This window comes from Phoenix dactylifera, chromosome 4, assembly GCF_009389715.1.
Source record: "Phoenix dactylifera cultivar Barhee BC4 chromosome 4, palm_55x_up_171113_PBpolish2nd_filt_p, whole genome shotgun sequence".
In the NCBI taxonomy this organism is placed as follows: Eukaryota; Viridiplantae; Streptophyta; class Magnoliopsida; order Arecales; family Arecaceae; genus Phoenix; species Phoenix dactylifera.
Genome location: NC_052395.1, coordinates 24,422,144 through 24,441,614, shown reverse-complemented (window position 1 = coordinate 24,441,614; position 19,471 = coordinate 24,422,144). Strand labels below are relative to the sequence as shown.

General features: G+C 38.4%; 2 protein-coding genes and 1 long non-coding RNA gene across 5 annotated transcripts; 1 reads left to right on the top strand and 2 right to left on the bottom strand.

Annotated features, from left to right (window-relative positions):
* The first annotated feature begins 4,265 nt into the window (after positions 1-4,265).
* Positions 4,266-12,193, top strand: LOC103716820 (syntaxin-132-like). 2 transcript variants are annotated; one of them, XM_039125934.1, is made up of 13 exons: positions 4,266-4,283; positions 5,722-5,832; positions 6,197-6,253; positions 6,524-6,572; positions 6,672-6,760; positions 6,848-6,921; positions 7,041-7,083; positions 7,176-7,236; positions 7,365-7,390; positions 7,474-7,551; positions 7,717-7,797; positions 7,871-7,936; positions 11,316-12,193. In XM_039125934.1, exons 1-13 carry the CDS (start codon positions 4,266-4,268, stop codon positions 11,475-11,477), a joined length of 915 nt encoding a protein of 304 aa, XP_038981862.1. In that variant the 3' UTR covers positions 11,478-12,193. The 2 variants fall into 2 exon arrangements, with proteins under 2 accessions (XP_038981862.1, XP_038981861.1); XM_039125933.1 differs by lacking the exon at positions 4,266-4,283 and having other exon boundaries at positions 5,728-5,832; positions 6,197-6,260; positions 6,498-6,572.
* Positions 11,479-14,148, bottom strand: LOC103716819. 2 transcript variants are annotated; one of them, XR_005511703.1, is made up of 3 exons: positions 13,209-14,147; positions 13,001-13,045; positions 11,479-11,731 (listed from the first exon to the last, which is right to left on the bottom strand). It is a non-coding gene; the product is annotated as an uncharacterized LOC103716819 (long non-coding RNA). The 2 variants fall into 2 exon arrangements; XR_005511702.1 differs by having other exon boundaries at positions 13,001-14,148.
* Positions 14,149-15,087: 939 nt separating this feature from the next.
* LOC103716821 (isocitrate lyase) lies at positions 15,088-19,038 on the bottom strand. Its single transcript, XM_008804993.3, has 3 exons — positions 19,009-19,038; positions 15,778-17,380; positions 15,088-15,179 (listed from the first exon to the last, which is right to left on the bottom strand). The coding sequence occupies exons 1-3, from the start codon at positions 19,036-19,038 to the stop codon at positions 15,088-15,090; spliced, it is 1,725 nt and encodes a 574-aa protein (XP_008803215.2).
* Positions 19,039-19,471: the final 433 nt, after the last annotated feature.

Genomic DNA, 19,471 nt, shown 5'->3' with positions numbered 1-19,471 from the left:
GTATTTGATGCATGTTACGAACATCCTTATCGCTCATGAGCGTAACAAGCATTCTAGGCTTGTTTAGAATATAAAACTTAACTTCTATCATTGTAGAAGATAAATGTCTCTACCTTTCAACTATTTTCTTAAAAATTTGATCAAGAATTGTGTCCTTTGAGATGGAAATAATCACAGCTTCGCTACCATAATAACAAATGGCCATAAAAACAGAGCTAACAGTGTCTTTCGAAGCCATGACAATGGAAAAAAGAGGAGGCAATGAACAGATAATTCCGAATTGCAAACAAACTTAGGAATATAGTGGAGTAGAGTCTTACTACACAGAGAAAGAGGGACTATCAGCATTCTCTCAAACAGGGAATTAGTAAAGAGTAAGAGGGAGTCTCAACGTTTTTAGGTCAATACAAAGGCTCGACATGCTCTCTCCCTATCCGTCTAGCATCCATCCTAATAGGTGCCTATCTCTTCTCAGACCAAACAATCTCCATTGGCAAAGACAAAACAAAGAAGAACAGAGAAGAACGGAGACAAAATGCGTACCCTATTGCGGGCTATTTTTTTTACCATTTTTTCTGTTTCAAAATCTTCCTCCAAAGCCATCTTCGGTAAACATCTTTTGTGGGATCACCAGGGGCATCTTCGCTTAAGGGCTGCAAGTGGGAAGCTTACTTGGGAGCATCTTCGGTAGAGAAAAACAGAGTGTCTTCCGGTTAGAAAACAGAATGCGGGATATTTTTTTTCCCGCTTCCGGTAACATGGGGGTACTTACGTAACCTGGGGGCACTTGGGTACTATATTTTAAAGAAAACAGTAACTTAGGGACCGGAAATTAAAGAATCATGTAGCGGTGGACTGGAAGTTTTTTTTTGGGTCAACAGGGACCTCCTGTTATAGTGAGGTCTTTAGAGGGATGGAAAGGTAATTTTTTCAAAAAAAACCCAACAAGGGCTGATTGGAAAATCTGACTGAATTTTCCGAAGTCGACGGTCTATTTGAATAGGCAAATATCAACCCAACTATAATTTTTTTTTCTTCTTGCGTACCAACAAACTTATATAAAATTTAAACAAAAACTAGTATGGGCCTTTAAAAAAATATAGATTGGACAGATTTCTGTAGAAGATTCGTTGAATTCTCTGGACTTTTGCAAACGCTTAAGAAGGAGCATAATGGAATGCCAATTAAAAAGACTTGGAGTAATGTCTGATTGCTAAGTAGGGTTTTCTTGTGCTTGCTAAGCTCTATAAATATCAATCTTTGTAGTTCAAATGGTAATATTGTGCTTTTTGCTTCTTACTACTTACAAACCCAGACCCATTGCATATATTAAAGAATTAACCGACAACTAGTTTCATGATAATTGAGTATAAGTAAAAAAAGTTTCATAAGTTCTATGACTTATTGGAGCCACTATATTTACTTGGTTTACATTGATACAAGGATATAAACATTAAGTTGTAGCTATGCTACTCTTTTAGAGGCAATTACTAACAAACTGTTAACTTGATAGTTTATTTAATTCTTCTCTCATGTAAAAATTAGGGCAAATCAAATTAGGGCAACTACTTTCTTGACACAAATTAGTAAATGTTATTTTCAAGAAAATAGGAAGAGATCCACCCTCTCATCCCATTAGATTGGCTTAAAGTATAGAAGGATTTGTTTAATGAACAAGCAAAAAAAAAAAGAAATATTTAAAAAAAAATACTTTAGTATCACAAAAATTTTACATAATAATATAATTTTCAAACTTAAGGTACAAGAAAGGGGGAAATAAACATACTCCATAACTGTGAAATTTGATATCTTTTATTTAAGAGTTTTTTGCATGGATACCCTTCAAAATATCGGATTTTGCGTGAATACCCTTCCAAAATTGATATTTGCATGTATACCCTCGTAAAATACTTGTTTTGCTATTCTATCCGCTTTTATTCTTATTTTTGCATATATACCCATGCCATCTAACGCCGTTAAAAAATTAACGGTTTCAAATTAAAATGACTAAAATACCCTTAATGGGTAAGCGTGCAAATAGAAATTTTTATAAGGGTATACAAGCAAATAGTAACTTTACAAGGATATTCATACAATTTTCTATATTTAGAAGGGTATTTACGCAAAACAAATCCTAGTAGATGGAAAGAATTTAGATATATTAATTAATGTGATAGCCTTTATAATTCTATATTTATTAGGAAATGTATTTGGTTCTACGACCAAAGGCCTGTTTCTTTATCATGAATATAACAAAAATATACAATGGGATTTGCAAATTGGCTGCATCTAGATTTACCTCCTGCAATTGATCTGATGATGGGATTAATATCATAAGGGGAGTAAGGTTCAAGCGTGGAAGGATGGCAACAAGCATAGGTTCACAGAATCCAAAGGAACCTCGGCCCGTCAGGATTCTCTCTCTCGATCTATTACACTGTTGATACTTCTGGTGTCTCAGTAGCTGGTTTTTTTTTTTTTCCTTCTGTTTTTTTGTTTTTGTTTCTTGTAACTTTTGAAGGGAGAAAGTGAGGGAACACTGAACGAAATATGGGTCGTGTCAATTTTCTGCAATGGAATTGGATTTTGGAAGAAGGTCTGGGATTTTTTTTGTCCTCGTGAGAGGAGAGCTGGGAGACGACAAGTTCCCTCCAATCAGTCATATAGATAAAAAATAGTGGGATATGAAATTTGGCTTGGTAAGTCATGGTTCATCTGTTTTGACGGAAGGTCAATTGCAAGTCTTTCAAGTCATGGGTCACAGACCAGGGAGGAAGGAGGAAGGAGATCGCGATCTCGCCGTCGCGAACGCCCGCGGGCGAACGCCAGCAATCGCGATCTCGCGAGCGCGATCTCCCGATCGCGTCGCCCGCGATCCCGTGGAGGGGGGGGGAGGGAAGACGGGCGCCGGGGGGAAGCCGGGGGCGGGGGGGAGGGGGTGATGTGGAAGCCGGGCGCGGGGAGTGGGGAAGACGGGCGCGAGGAGGGGGAAGTCGGGCGCGGTGAGTGCGGAAGACGGGCACGGTGGGGGGGGGCGCGGGTTGGGGTTGTTGATGGTGGGGGAAGCTGGGCGCGGGGGGTTGGGGAAGACGGGGGGGGGGGGCAGACGGGCGCGGTGGGAGGAGGGGGATCCGGGCGCGGGGGGTAGGGGAGGGGGCAGACCGGCGTGGGGGGAGGAAGGGGAGCAAGGATAATAACGTCATTTCATATTTTAATTTTATTTTTAATTAATAAAAATATGATTTTTTTAACACCGTTAGAACAATCGTTATATTAGGGATATTTGTACAATAACAGAGTTTTACGAGGGTATACATGCAAATACCAATTTTCAAAGGGTATTCACGCAAAATCTGATATTTAGAAGGGTATCTATGCAAAAAACTCTTTATTTAACTGCAACGGTGATCAAACACCCTTGCAAATTCAATTAACACCTTGCATGAAAATTAAAAGAAAAAATTGTTAAGGCAGATTTTATCATGGACATAAGGCTCATTTGGTTCGTGAAAAAAAGGGGAAACTTTTTTTAAAAAAAATCAAGGGTGAAAATATCATTGCTTTCCATGAACATAGGCTCGTTTGGTTTGCCCCCTTTTTTTTAATAAAATATTTTTTCTAAAAAACTGATGATTGAATATATAATATCTAAAAAAATAATTTTTGTATATTTAATTGAGCATGAAAAAATGGCATATTGTAAAGTAACTTATATTTGATTGAGTATTATTTTTTTAATATATATATATATATTATATGTTATGCCCTAAATAAATGAAAAAAATTTATCTTATTCTATTTAAAAGTTTAAGGATATTTTTGGGAAAAAAAAACTCTAAATTCCAGCCCATAAAAATTGGACATTTTTATATCATATATTAATTTCTTTTTCTTTTTAATATAAACCCATAAAAAATCACTTTTCTATTTTTTTAAAAAAATAATCAAATAGAAAATATTTTTTCTATTTTTTTATTGTCCATACTTTCCTCCTTCCCTTCCCGGAGCCAAACGAGTCGACAGGATTGGGACGTGGGAAGCTTCATACGATACGTGGTCTTCTATGCTTCTAATTTTTATATGCAGGAGGCCTCCAATGCTTGTATTTCTTAACGCCAGGCATCGCCTCCTTTTGTCGTTTTTTTCTTCCTCTCGCTTCTTTTCTGCCGGCCAACTTCTTCTCGATTCTCCTCCCTGTCTTCCAAACCCCTCTTCAACTTTCCTAAGGCTCGTTCAGCATCCCCTCCTTGTGGAATCCTAACAAGATGAACGACCTTCTATCTGTAATAATCTCCTTCCTTTTTGTAGTTGCAAGCAAAAGTAGAGTTAATCTGTTCCAATTTTTTCCCCATATATGATCTTTTCATGGCCTAAAGGTTCTTTATTTCTTCTTCTTTTTTTTTTGATCACATAATCTTATATATAAACTGCATAGTCTTGCATTTATTCCTGTGGGGCTTTAAAATTTTGGCGTTTAATTTTGAGACTTCTTCCAGGCTTCGTGTCCAAATGTAAAAGAATTCTTTGTTTAAAGGGAGTTTTGTTGCTTGTCTACACAAATTTCGCACCGGTTACAAGGGTTTGGAACTGGTTAAACTTCTTTATATACGTAAGCTGCTACTTGTATACATGAATTTCGCCCCACTTTTACCAACTGAACCAGTTGGCACCCATGGAAATTAACTTCTTCAAGAAAACAGCTTAGTTTAATTTGAATCCATTTTTTTGCTCGATTTGCTGTTGCTAAAATTAAGGTACATGCCTTTTTTTTAATTATTTTTGGCTGAAAAAGGTACGTGTCTTTGAGTTGAGGATTTGCTTGTGCGTGCAGCATAGTCATCAAAAGTGTACTTTGGCTATGGTTACAAAGTACAGCCACAATTGCTCAGAAACTTTCTATATAGTTGACACTGAATTAGATTATTGGATCGGACTTGGAATCGATTCATAAAATATACCATGAAGAGTCTAACAAACCATATACCTTAGTAAGTTGATGGCTTTCGTTTCAAGGGTCATAAATCAGACACTTTAACTGAAAAGAGGTTCATATGTCGGATACTCTTATTTTTATTTGACATGTAGCTAAAACTTAGGGACCTGAATTGCAAGTAAAAACTGATTCAGGTTGCTCCTAAGCATTATGAAACTTTTCTTGGGGAAAGGTGTAGATTCATCTTGTTCTATTTCATGAAATGTGAAGCAAAGAAAAAAAAGCGGCAACCAGCTGAACAATTGGCTGCAAGAATATATAGTTGGAATAGAGCTATGAGAACTCAGTTTTATGAAAATCTAGAATTGCAGTTTAAAAAAAAGGAAGAAAATATGGCCACAGGGGTACATCTCTTCAGTAACTAGCAAGACATTTTAAAGTTGGATGGCTTCCCTTAGTATGGCAAAATTTGGGGACAACTTTCATGTGACAGGTGCTCCCTACCATCAGTGTATAGACTGATGACTAGAAGTCAACGAGACATCAAAAGGCGTCAAAGCAAAGCAGTGTACTTTGTAATTTATGTACTCTTAGGCTTCTGTTTTTATCTTTACTATCCTCATTCAGACCACATACGCACTTATTTTGTCCTCCTGCTTCATCACTAATATTTTGTTCCTAGGCTTCTGTTTTTATCTTTACTATCTTCATTCAGACCACATACGCACTTATTTTGTCCTGCTGCTTCATCAGTAATATGTTGTTCACCATGGTGCATTCCAATGCAGGATTCCTTTGTAATGAGCTCAGATCGGTCTCCTAAGGAGAAAGATATGGAATTAGGAATTCAGGTTCCAAAAGGAAAATCAGACTATGGAATGGAAGATTTTTTTAAACAGGTACCTCTTACTATGACCTCAGTTCTGTCTAGTTCTGACAATACATCATGTATTTGAACGCAGGAGTCATGAATTATTTTTGAATCTAATGTGATGTAAATGTGGTGGCCTATATGTTTAGCTTGCAAGGCTTGATTATCTTCTCTATCTCTTCTTTCTTGTTTACCATACAAAATGTACTGTTAATTCATTTTCTAGTTGGTTTTGTTCGCTTGCATGTTCTTTTGCTTTCCTTTTCTCTCACGCTTTTTAGCACTTGCCTTGGAATGCATAGTTTAATTAGTACTTACAGAGATGTTAGATTATACGTCAGAATGTATCTTTTCTTGTATCTTCTCAAGAATTTTGGTTCTTATGATGTTAGGTTAAAGATGTTGAAAAGCTGATGGAAAAGCTATCTAAACACCTTCAAAAACTTCAGGTACGAAGATTGCATTTTTTTTTTTAAAAAAAAAAAAATCACTTATAGTTCTGGTAATATGTCCGCTTGAGTTGCCTAGAGCAAATTATTTTGTTCCCGTCTCTTTTATACTTATATTTTCTGCATTTCTTAAAGATTACTAAGGCTTCTTTTGAGGTATGTCTATCTTGTGCTATGAAGTTATGCAATGACAAGGCCAAGGCACAAGCAGCAATCAATTATAACATGTACAGTATGTGATGTTAACTAATCATTTCTAAACTATACCAGGAAGCTAAGGAAGAGTCTAGATATGTTACTAAAGCCTCTGCCATGAAAGGTGCAGTTCTCTTTTATTAACTTTTATGTTCCATCATGATCTTCCTTGTCAAATATCAAGCAAGATGGTTGCCAAAAATTAATGTTTGATTCATCGCAGCAATCAAGCAGCAAATGGAGAAATATGTGGATGAAGTGGGAAAAATCGTGCGTAACATCAAAACACGATTAGAAGAAATTGACAAAGATGTATTATTCATCCTCTGGATTTTGTGTCACTACTTTTTTGAGGATGATGACTTTAGTTTCAGCAGTACTTACTTGCTTCCTCTGTAGAATTTAATAAACCGAAGTAAGCCTGGCTGTGAGAAGGGAACAGGCGTCGACCGCTCCAGGATGACTATGACTGCGTGAGTTTTACAAGCTATTTATCTGACGTTTCTATCATTTCTATTAAAAGTCAACTGAGCCAGAAGATTGTGTTGTTACAATTGTTGACTTCAATTATTATTATTTCCCTTGTATGCAGTGCCTTGAAAAAGAAATTGAAGGATAAAATGAATGATTTTCAGGTGTATATCAGCTATTATTTCTCAATCCATCTCACAAAAAATGTTTTGCCTTTGCTATTGTATCTTTTCTAATCAGTGAATATCTTTTGCAGAACCTTCGGCAAACTATCCAAGATGAATACAGAGAGGTTGTCGAAAGAAGGATCTTTGCAGGTTCAAAACCTTTCCTCTATTTTCCTTCTTAGCTAATAGATTCATGTTCTGTAGTTCCCTTTATATTACATTCTTCGTCAGCGTTTATGTCCTTGGACTTACGGCTCAAGATCTTGTTATTTGAACAGTCACAGGAGCACGGCCAACTGAAGAGGTTAGCCTTACACCTAATGCAGAATTTTCATCATGATCATGCCTCTCTATTACACTACTTAGTGACTGCTCAAACTTGTATAGATGATTGACCATCTGATTGAGACTGGAAACAGTGAGCAAATCTTTCAAAAGGCAATTCAGGACATGGGTCGAGGGCAGGTATGTCCAATTTCCACTGTATGCTATGGAGAATATGCAAACAATATGTTTATCACACCATGTTGGTCATCTACTACCCAATGTCTTCAACCCTGTTCCAAGAGGTTTTACATGGTCTTCCAGATTTTTACTAGTGCTCTGATAACTGATAATGAGGCTCTGCAGGTGATTGGCACTGTGGAAGAAATTCAAGAAAGGCATGATGCTGTCAAAGAGATTGAGAAAAAACTACTTGAACTACATCAGGTAGCTTCTGTCGATGTCCAGATAATTAAGCTTATTCATGCAATTATTTGGTTTAATATTATTTTCTTTCCAGATTTTCATGGATATGGCAGTACTAGTTGAGGCACAGGGAGAGATACTAGACAACATTGAATGTCAGGTTAGCCATTGTGCTCAAAACATGTGTGGTAACCACTCTGCAGCAGAATGTTATGATCTATGGATTGAATTTTTTTTGTTATTGTGGAGTTTTTGCATAAGAGTGAGCTTATCTCTATTATAAGGTGCATACCGCCCTGTTCCTTTACTTGGACGTATTTGCTTGCTACTGTTGAAAATATTTGACGGGTTATCTTGTATAGATTATGTAATGATTTTGGTTTCCTTAGGTCTCAAAAGCAGTTGATCATGTCCAAACTAGAACAACGCTGCAGCATAGGTCCCGAAATGGATGTGCTATGCTGTTTTAGTTCTTTTGACCAAAGCATTCATTATTGTGGTCACCATGATTCAAACAATGGAAAAAACTCTACTGTACTCGACCTTCATTTCTCATTCGTTCATTTTATTAACACTGCATAAAAACAGTTTCATTGATACCACACCATGATAGTTTTTATCCATGTTTTGAGCCAGAGCTGGCCCAACCCTTAGGTGACTTAGGCGGTCACTTAAGGCCCAGAAAATACCTCAAAGAATAGAAAGAAAAAAAGGTCCTCCTGTAAGTTAGCCTTAGGCCGTCTTACTGCAGGGAAGGTCTTAAAGACAAAATGGCCTTAGGCCACAAATATATTGGGCCGCTCCTGAGGGTAGCATCTGCAGCCAGCTTGTTATCCCCTTTCATTTCCTTGCTAATCACTTCAAAGCCCCAGAAAACAATTCCAACAAACTTGGTTTGCACTGCCGTGTTTTCATTCATCTCGCAATAGAGGATGGATGACACTGTGCTATCGCCGATCATAGGCAGGACCGCAGAAAAGTTGGAATCGGTATGATCTAGACTCACTTCCTTGAGCTCTGGAACCAGATTTTTGGCCTAGATTTTATAGAACTGGAAACTTCAAGGTCGATGATCAGTTCATCTTTGATGTAGTTGGATCAAAATAGCACCCCCTTCTTGAATGTTTTATTTAACAGGTTCAATATTTTCATTCCTTCTCCAATCATGTGTGACATGGGATTGTGTTACGACTTGGTTCCTTGGCTGATAATCTATTGCCTGAAGAAAAATCTTGTTCGCCAAACCAGGCGATTTGTTTTTCAAATTTCCTAATCCAAGTACAGGGCAATTCCAGGAAGTTGCATCTCCTGCTTTTGTGGTTGTATCACAAGCAAGAAATTAAATAATAGTTCTGGCCTCTTTTCAACCAAGTTCCTCTAATAGCATGGACAGTTCAGTCAGATTTTCAGCACTTTAGACTTGAACTTTGATGAATTATATTTCACTCCTAAAAGTTGACTTCAATTCACCCCTTGAATGATAATCATACCTAATTGACAACAGTAACAAGGCTAATATCGAAAATTAAACCTAATCTGAATCTGAATTGGTTTTATTATGTACTTTTCATGTCAATTATGATTCAGGTTTTGTTTGATCCTTCTTATGGAGCCCATTGACACAATTGTTTCCCTCTACTTACTGTTAACCAAGAGGATGCTATATTCAGAAATTTACTAAGGACAGGTGAAATATCATTAACTTATTTACTCTCAAACTATTCAGTAACTTTGGATAAGCCCTCTTTGAGGAGCTTTTGGAGGGCCAAAAAGCACTTTCTGGCCTTCCAAAAGTACTTTTAGATAAAATAGAAATGTTTAATAAAATTTTCGAAAAGTTGTTTTAGCTTTTTTAGAAAGCTAAAACAACTTTTTGGGAAGAAACTCAATTTTGGAGCATCTCGGAAAAAGCACTTTTAAAAATTGTTGAAAAGCTATTTTAAGTTATAATATTTTTTTTGGACCAAAATATCCATAATAAAATATAATAATTACATAAAGAGATAAATGGTCATCGAAGAATAAAAAATTAATTTACACTAATAATTATAATATTTTATATCGTTATTATTGTATTATACTATAAATATAATATTATATTATAATACATTAATATGTTATGTTAAATAATTTAATATGATGTTATATTATACCACAGTCATCAAAAGGATAGAAAATTAATTCACGCTAATAATTATAATATTTTATACCTTTATTATTATATTATACTATAAATATAATATTATATTACATTATATCATAATACATTGATATGTTATATTAAATAATTTAATATTATATTAAATTATTATGCTATAGTATATAATATTATATTACTATATTATAATAATATTATATTTCATCACATTAATATTATACTATATTATAAATTTATATATTAATATATATTATATTTTATTATGCTCTGTTGTATAATACTATGTAATATTCTTTATAGTCATTTTGTCATACTAAAAGTATTTTCTCAGTTTGTTTGCCAAACACATGCTAAAGTTACACGGTACTTTAAAAATGTAGTTACCAAATAGCAAACAGCTTTTTATAAAAACTTTACTTTCAAAAATCCTACCGCCAACAATTCTTTCGAACAGGCCTTACTCAACAATTCTATTATTGCCTCTAACATGCTTGTTAGTGCTTGCACTAGCATGTAGGCATAGCAACTTTGCAAATTTTTGCTTTTGCTTTTCATATCGTTACAAAATTGAATACCATTGATATCTCTTTATCATTCGATTATTTAACTTGTACATGTTTCTCCCCTGCCTCACCACCTGTGTGATGCCCACACAGAACAACTTCAGCTAAGAGGGACCGGGCATTTAACCAGAATGCGAGGCCCCAAAGTCTCCAAACACTGCCTCACCAAAGTGCTTCACAAACTTACACCACTCCACCAGTACTCTTACCGATTATGATCCAAAAATCCTCACTCACCTCAATAGGTTTCAAACTCATGGTCTAAAAGCACAAAGTACCTAGCGCTTGGATTACGTCGCATAAGGTTGGCGTCTTTGGTTTCACTTCTAATAACATCTTAAGTACTGATGCTATACTCATTTCCACCAAAATCCTCCTTCAAGCAGTCTGCATTAAATTTTCAGGGGAAATGGCAATGTGCCGTGGTATTGGCATTTCCTTATGTCTCTATGATGTTTGGATGATGCTGTAGTAACTTTCATTTCAGTTCCTTTTTTACAGTAAGAAAGGTTTGTTAGTTCTTAGTTCCATCATCAAGATGATTAATCTAGTATAGCAATATAGTAGCAGGCAGAAACAGAGTGACCAAATACTATTCACTCCCTGAAAAGCTTTCCAAGGACACCGTGAATCAATTGTACGCACATTAATTATACTCAAATTAATTATACAGTCAATCGGAGTTCTAGTTGAATAAATTATAATGCATTAGTTTGTTAGGGAAGCCCAATCATTAATTTTATTAATTTCTTGCAAAGTTAAGTACACCCCTCTCATTGTTTTTATCTACTTTACTCACATTGCTATTGTCTTTCCAGGTGTCAAATGCTGTGAACCATGTACAGTCTGGAACAGAAGCCCTCCACACTGCAAAAAATCTTCAGAAAAATTCAAGGAAATGTATGATGATTGCTATAATTATCCTTCTGGTAATTGCTGCAATCATTGTGCTCTCGATCCTGAAACCATGGAAGAAATGACTGAAAGAAAGCAAACCTTCATGACCTTGCTATATGTCATCGAATTCATTTTGTAGCTAGATAGAACTTAATAATTTTCATTCCAAAGCACAGATTCCTCTAGTTCTTGAAATAAATGGCTACAACCTTAATGCCAGCCAGGAGTTCAAGTTCAGACATTTGCCTGGTCCCTTTCAAAGTGCTGAGTTGGATATGATGGTTGGCAGAAGAGGTAATGCACACGTCAGTTCTAATCAGTGAACATGATTCGAAGTCTGCAAATAGAAAGCAACTATAATGTTATTCTCTTCATACTCCAACAAAATAAAATTGATATTGTTTCCCATCATCTTCATGATAAAATAGCATAATCAAAGCATGAATACAATACAAAGGAAACAATTATGTTTTTGCATCCTATCAGTTCTAATGTCTATAATAATAATTGTGAATTTCATCCAGAAACATTTCAACAAGAATTCCACAACTTGACAATCCTTCATATGGTGTCATACTTGCAAGGCATCAACCCAAGAAAATTCTCCTGCAAATATTTGATTCTATGAATCGGTCACTTGATGTTTGTAGAAGTCAGCAAGAGCTCTGTGTCCTCGCTATATTGTGCATGCTATTAGTAATCACAGCCGTAACTCTTCTTACCAAGGGAACAAAAAAATAATTCTAAACCTGTAACTAATAAAAATTTCATGTGATGTCTTTCAGCAAAGACTATATTTCATTTGAGAGGCTATATGACAACTGTCGCTCAAATTTTCAGGTCGAACACATACAAAGCACGTGGAGTTTTGCATTGTGGAACATCTGAATGATGCTCATAAACAATGCCAAAGCATTATTCTTTGACAAAACAATAGCAAAAGCATTTGATTTTTTCCACTATAGCAACCCATGAAACAACTGGATTTAGACAAGCTACTGAATTGAGGAAAGAGGGTTAATATAGCTAACCACAGAGAAATTTGAGGTGAAAAGGAAGTCAACACTTCCAGAATTGATCTTCATGTTTTAGATAATTTACAATTCAAGTGCTTTGCTCACTAGCTAGGATCATGTCCCCACCATGATTGATTCTAGTCAATTTACAATTTTCATCATTTCTGATGCAACCCTCAATATAAACATTAAGTTCGTTCATCAACATTTCTCCTCCAACAAGTTCACTAACAGAAAAAAGCGCAGTCATAATATTTCTCACAACTTTAATCCAAGTCTCCCTAGTCCTGCCCTCTGCTTTGAAACCCTTCAACTTCATATCACCTCAATTGAGTGACTTCAATCTTTTGGACTGTGTGTTTTCCTAGATTGGAAAAAGTTTCAAAGAGGGAAGAATTATTCTAGATATAATGGGCACTTTTAGCAAACAGCTATTCTCAGCTCAATCAGTCAAGAAATATGGCTAGGAATTATTCTGTCCAATATTTTTTTTCCAGAAATCATGCCTAAGGACATTTACATGAAAAACTCATCCTTGGCAGCTATAATTCATTGTAGATATGGTTAAATGAAAAGTCTATGCATCAAACCTGTGGATTGCAGAAAAGTTTCTCCCACCTGCACTTTAATCCAACCTAAATACAAATACCCAGAATAAGAAACCAGCAAATGTTGAAAATCCAAAAATGATGTCCCTGCAACATGCCACTCATACTTGATTCATGAATGGAACTTAAATAATGAAACTTTTTATTGCACAAATCCAGAAAGTGGCCATCATCAAGTTTAAGCCCCAACCTCAGCATCTCAACAGATTCATGGCCTTCTTCAACCCTCCTTTTCTTGAAAAGTGCCCCAAGAGGTGCAGTATAAGAAGTCGCGTCCACGGATTGGAATCCGGCAAACTCCCAGTCCTGACGACGGCAGCGTCGAAACACCCTGCCGTCCCGGTCCTATCGTCCGAGCACAATGCATCAAGCAGCGCATTGCAGCTGGTGGCCGACAGCTGACACTCCAAAACCCTAATTGTTTCTAAAAGTCTCCAAGCAACTGGCAATTGATGCAGACAAGCATAAGATTCAAGAACGAAACTTAGAACAGGTGGAGGCGCGGAGAATCGAACCGATCACCGCCGGCGCCGGCTCGGATCGAATGACCGAATAGAAAATGTGCTTCGCGGGGTCGAGGAAGTCGGACTCGACGACGATTTGGACCATCCTGGAGAGGGAGCGGAGGTCAGGGAGCAGCCCTAGCTTGGAATTGGCCGAATTAAAGAAGTGGAGGGAGATCTCGGGGTAGGGCTGGGTTAAGGAGAGGACTTGGAGGAAGAGATCGGGGGAGAGGAGGCAGGGTTTAGATCGGTGGAGAGGGATCCAGTCCTTGCGCTGGACGAGGAGATCTGGGAGGCGAGCGCTCGTCGGCGGAATTGATTGCGCGGAGGTTATGAGGGTGGAAAGGGATTGGAGAGGCGGTGGAAGTCAGGGAAGAAGAGCACGGACTGCGTGAAGGGAGGTTTGGACCGTCGAACAGACGTTACCTTACATCACACGGGTAAGGCGGGGCCGACGACAGCATCGAAGGCGGCGGGGCACCTGCGCTCGAAGAGAGGGGCCGGGGCGGAGGAGGAGGTGGGGGAGGCGTGGGGGGCATTCGGAGGAGGCAGGGGAAGCGACGCCGGCCGCCGGAGCAGAAGAAGAAGGGGAAGTGGCGTTAAGGTGCCACAAAGTTCCGTAATTGCAGAAACGGCCGTTGTCGCAACGTTCTTTCTTTCTTTTGTCTTTTTCTCTGTGTGTGTAAATTAAAATAATAGCTGTAGATAATTTTTTTTTGAAAAGCAGCAGCTTGAGCAAATAATATCATTATTTTCTCATATTAGTTTTTGTTTTCCATTATTACAACTAGTGTAACGGCTAATACTCTATTTCGAATAGTTTTTATAAAAGCTAAACTGAGTAAATAAGACTTGAAAGAGCTCAATTATTTAGGAATATTAGTGTTATTAAAATCTTCAATGATGCTCAAGTGACATGATTACATGGTCTCTTGACAAATAGAATTTATTATAGAGAAGAAAGCTAATAACACACTCAACACCCACATAGACATTCTTGCATGTCTTCAAAATGATCTTGAAAATATTTTTAATTTAGAAAACTTAAACACATATATATTGCTTTGAAAGCTCTATATTTTCTTCTCTTGTTCTTATTTTTGATAGTTAGAGAACTCCATCCCTTATGATGTTTATTAGTAGTTTTATTCACAGTTGCACATTTGAGAGAAAGGTGACGTTCATTATGAGCAGACAGGCACCAAATAATAGGAATGAGTGTTACAAGAAGTTCAGAGGTGTAAACCATAATATAGTCATCAAAACCATGGCAAAATGATGTGGGGAACACATGGGAGATCGTATGAAGGCTATAAATCAAGGTGATATTAGATTATATGTCCAACAATCAAGTGCCAGCATAAACTTCTGCATAAAGACATGTAGACATATTTCTTCCATGCAGTAAATTAACCACCACAGGTCCTAAAGGTTTAACATCAAAATCAACCAGCCCAATCTCCATGGAGATATTACAGGTTATTATTTATATGAACTGAAAAAAAAAAAAAACCAGCGAGGCCCCCATAATCCAAGGAGAACCATTGCATCATGAGCAAATCCTCCTTACATTCTTGGCTTGGCAACCATCATGTTGCCACCATCATTCATACCTCCAGGCTTAGCCCATGTTTCCTTGAACTGCTCCTCAGTAACTCCTGTGAGCAACAAACAACATAAAATGTGTGGATTTCTCGCATGAACACTTAAATGAATTACGAAGAAAAAAAATATAAGAGAGACAATTCCTCTTGACTCTTGATTTAAATCTTGATTATTCATTTCATTTCCTTCACTTTTCTAAAGTAAATTTAGCTTTATTGTTTTCACTGGAGTCTTTGTCAATAAACTTTATTAGTTTAAGCCATTAAAATACAATAACCAAAACAAAAATATGCAATTCCATCCATATAGGCTCAAGTTTCAATAATCTTTTTCATCATTTCTTCCTATAATAGCTAAATTAATTATCCTAAATAAGTAAACCATTCAAACAGAAAAAAAAAAAAAAAGACTTATTGCTCTTTTGCAAATATACATGCATATGTCTGTCTGAATGTGCTTTGAAGTGCAAACTTCGTTTTATATCTTTGTCAATGGAGTGCTTAATTTTCTTTGGCCATAGATGAGGATCAAAGTTAATTTATTATTAGTTTGTAGATATATCTAAATATTAATATTAAAAAATATTTTTTTTAAAAAAAAATAAACTACACAGAAGAATATGAAGTAAAGAAGGGAGGACGACGGTCTTGCCTTTGCCCATGGCTGCAGTAGAAGAGATCCCACCCTGGACAGTCTTCAGCACCCTATCATAGTAGTTTGCCCCTGACCACTTCTGATGAGCCAGTGTGTCGACCCCATTGTTCCTCTCCTCCCTCTGGATCCTCTCCACATAAGCCAGCATCCCCCTCTTCGCATAGTCCCTCGCAAACGTATCAATCACCAGTGCATCAGCATGGAACCCAGCCAGTGTTATAAACTGCCAACAGAAACCCAACCTTGCGATCTGGGGAATGAAGTCCGTCATCTGCTTGTCGGTCATCCCCGACGCATCCCAGTTGAAGGATGGCGAGAGGTTGTAGGCCAACATGATCTCAGGGTGCATGGACTTCACCCCCTCGGCGAATTTAGTGCACTCCACCAGGTCGGGGCTCGACGTCTCCATCCATATCAGGTCGGCATGAGGTGCAAAGGCCCAGCCCCTGACAATTGCCGCCGTGACCGAGCCTTGGAACCTATAGAAGCCTTCTCTGGTCCTGGGCAAGTCCCAGTCCCAGAAGAGGTTCTTAACACCCAGCCTCTCAGCTATCTCCCTCCCTTTCTCATTTGAAAGACACTTCTCGTAACTTGAATGATAGGCCCATTCGTTGAGCCTCCGCCGCTTCTCGTCTTCGCTGATGTTGAGGCTACTGATTGCATCCTTGACGCAGGTAGAGAAGGATTTCAGTTTGGCCATTGACAGCCACTCGTCCTCAATGGCTTGGAGCTCCGCGCCGGCCGCTCCGGCTGCCATTGCTTCAGTTAACACACTAGCCAAGCTCCTTCCTCTGAGGTTAGGATTGGTGGCTCCCAGTATGAACTGATGGTCCCTAGAATCCACGTTGGTTTGGATCAAATTGGCCGCAACAGCATCCGTTCGAGCCACCAAGACAGTCTCGACACCCATGACGTCGAACTGCAGCCGCGCTGCGACGAGACGATTGATGTGCTCGCCGACAGCAACCAGGACTTTTCCAGCCATGTGGCCGCACTTCTTGGCCACCGCCGACTGGTCCTCGATATGGACCCCTGCCGCACCCCGTTCGACGAAAAGCTTGGAAAGCTTGACGGTGGCGGTTGCGCCGCCGAAGCCGGTGTCGCCGTCGGCGATAATGGGCTTCAGGTAATCGACATAAGGAGTACGAGCTCGCTCTTGGCGGCTCATGCTGATTCGGGCCTCCCGTTGCTTGCGGTCGTGGTAGAGCTGGGCGAAGAAGAGGTGCTCGACCTTGTTGGGGACAGTGTCGTATGGGTAGTCGGCAAGGTCGGGGCCAGGCTCATTGGTGGTGGTGTGAGTGGAGGAGCACTGCCAGCCGGAGACGTAGATGGTGTCAAGGTGCTTGGCCATCATCGTGACCTGGACCGGGTCGAGGGCGCCGAAGGTGCGGGAGGCGGTGCCATTTGCTTGGTGAGTCTTGAGGGTGCGCCACAGCTTCTTCGCAAGGTCATTGGAGGCATAGCTCTGGCGAAGGGTGCCGCGGAGGGAGACCACATCACGAGCGGTGTAGGGGCGGCGGGTGAGCTTGAACCTCTCACTGTTCCACCATGCTTGCACCTCGGCGACCTCGGCCTCCAACCGGCTTTCTTCCTCCATGATCTGCAGTAGTCCAATTGACAAATTATGCTACCGAATGCTGATCATATGCATCCAAAAAACAAAAAAAAAAGGCTGATCATAGAATAGTTGTATCTATCTATTTATCTCATGAAGCATCTGAGGTTTTTCTTCAAGTTCAGAACTCCAATCATGGATTGGCCCTATCAATTCTCTTCCAAATGAGACCAGATCTGGGTCTTGCCAGTCAGTCAGGCTATTGCCATCCTAGCAGAACTCAATGGAGAAATTAATTATATCTGCTTGTTTCTGTGGATTCTATTCATCAAGCGTTTGTCTCAGTATACTGCTGCAGAATCGAGCAGCTGTGATTGGCTTGGTGCACAAGGAGTAGAATATAATTTCTCATCTGGCCTGTTTTTCTGGGAGAATGGGTTAGGGTCTACCATGAAAATAGTAAGTTACCGAGGCAAAGCTCATAATTTTGCGCCACCCCTCCGTGTTATGGTTGCGATGCGATAACTCAGATGCTGTGTGCTTGCACCGTTTTCTTTCACATCAAGTATCTATATAATGTGCTAGTAACTGAAACTAGAGAACTGTGTTCTTCTAAAGTAACGATATATTACATCACAACATGTCTTTTTTTAATGATAGTGTATGTATGTATGTACATAAATATAAATGTACTTATGTATATGTATGATATAGAATGCAACACTCAAATCATTTTTATTTCTTGTTCAAATAAACTATATATATCAGCTTTATATAACACCAAAAAATATGATTAAAACAAGGGGGAAATGTGCCTGTTCATGGAATGCAAAGCATCCATTGGTGGGAGATAATTACTGAAGAACAGAAGGAGGAAAAGCAATAGCTGAGAGATATACTTTTCTTTGCTCAAAAAAAGTAAAATTAAAAACAAATACATTTTATAGGAAAAAACAAAATTCATAAACTAGGTTGATGCGTTACTGTTTTTTTTGAGATAGTGTGATGGGTCACTGTCAGCTATTCTCTAATATCTATTTGGAAATGGAATTATTGAAGCTATTGATAAAAGCAAGGTGATGGGAAAAATTTCTTACTGAGCGATTCGTGAACTTGCAAATAGCCAAATAAGTAGAAGACTGGTATCCTTATCACCAAAAAGAAAAGAAGAAGAAAGAAAACGACTGGTATTCTGGGAATCTGATGGAATATTGTCAAGTGCCATAGAATATTTCACTTTACAAAAGCGGACCCATAAAAGGTTCGTCGTCGTCGTCGTATGAGAAGTTTCATACCTCATGCATACAAAATTCCTAGCCATTTCATAGGACATACAAAAGTAGCTGGAACCCATGGTTTTGGAGACAAGCATGGGTACCATGTCCAAAAAATTAAATAAGAAACCTTATATCCCCCACTGCACATCAACAAGATGAATTTAGTACTCGTCGATAATTCATTGTTTAATGCTGGAATGATTTAGCCAAGCCTAGAATCTAGAGATCAAAATCCCATTTGAGCAATTGGTTCTAAGTTCCTTGATACATGCCATGATGTCAAAACTAGAAATCAGAAATTAGAAACCCAGTCCCGCCATCTCTGAACAAAAACTAAATCAGCTGTAGGAAACAAGTAAGAATGGAGATATCGTAAATTAGTTATGAGAGACTAACCATTGAAGGCACTGAAAAAGATGAAGCCATTGAGGAAACCGTGAGAGGTGGTGCTTGCATAAGGGCTGCAACGAATTAATGGATGGAAGTGTCCTCCATTCTCTCCTTTTATAAAGGAAAAAGGATCCATATCCTTTCGGAAAAAAGTAGGCATGGTTACAGCCCATTTTTCCCAAGAAGAAAAGAACAAAAACTTTGCAGACTGGTACCTCTTCCAATATGTTTGGTGATGACAACTTATTACGTTCATCTCTCTAACATGGTTATTATGATGTAATTAATTCTTCTCTCTTTTAGGCTGTAGTTGGCTGCCATCTCCACGAGACCATACCTCCAAAAGCTTTCATAAATACTTGGAAGCTCATCAGCTCATGCTAGTTAACGCTTTGGATTCGTCTCTTCTTGCGTATGAACTGCGTGTGAACTAGCAAGATGGACACCTGTGCTTCAACAGATCATAGCC

Bases quoted from the DNA above. Each gene is read 5' to 3' on its own strand.
- LOC103716820 (XM_039125933.1), top strand. From the start codon at position 5,734: ATGAGCTCAGATCGGTCTCCTAAGGAGAAAGATATGGAATTAGGAATT. The intron at 6,261-6,497 runs GATTGCATTTTT...GTATGTGATGTT, and splicing joins TCAAAAACTTCAGGTACGAA to AACTAATCATTTCTAAACTA. The intron at 6,922-7,040 runs GTGAGTTTTACA...CCTTGTATGCAG, and splicing joins TCCAGGATGACTATGACTGC to TGCCTTGAAAAAGAAATTGA.
- LOC103716821 (XM_008804993.3), bottom strand. From the start codon at position 19,038: ATGGCTTCATCTTTTTCAGTGCCTTCAATG. The intron at 17,381-19,008 runs GTTAGTCTCTCA...GGACTACTGCAG, and splicing joins CTTTTTCAGTGCCTTCAATG to ATCATGGAGGAAGAAAGCCG. The intron at 15,180-15,777 runs GCAAGACCGTCG...TGTTGCTCACAG, and splicing joins TACTGCAGCCATGGGCAAAG to GAGTTACTGAGGAGCAGTTC.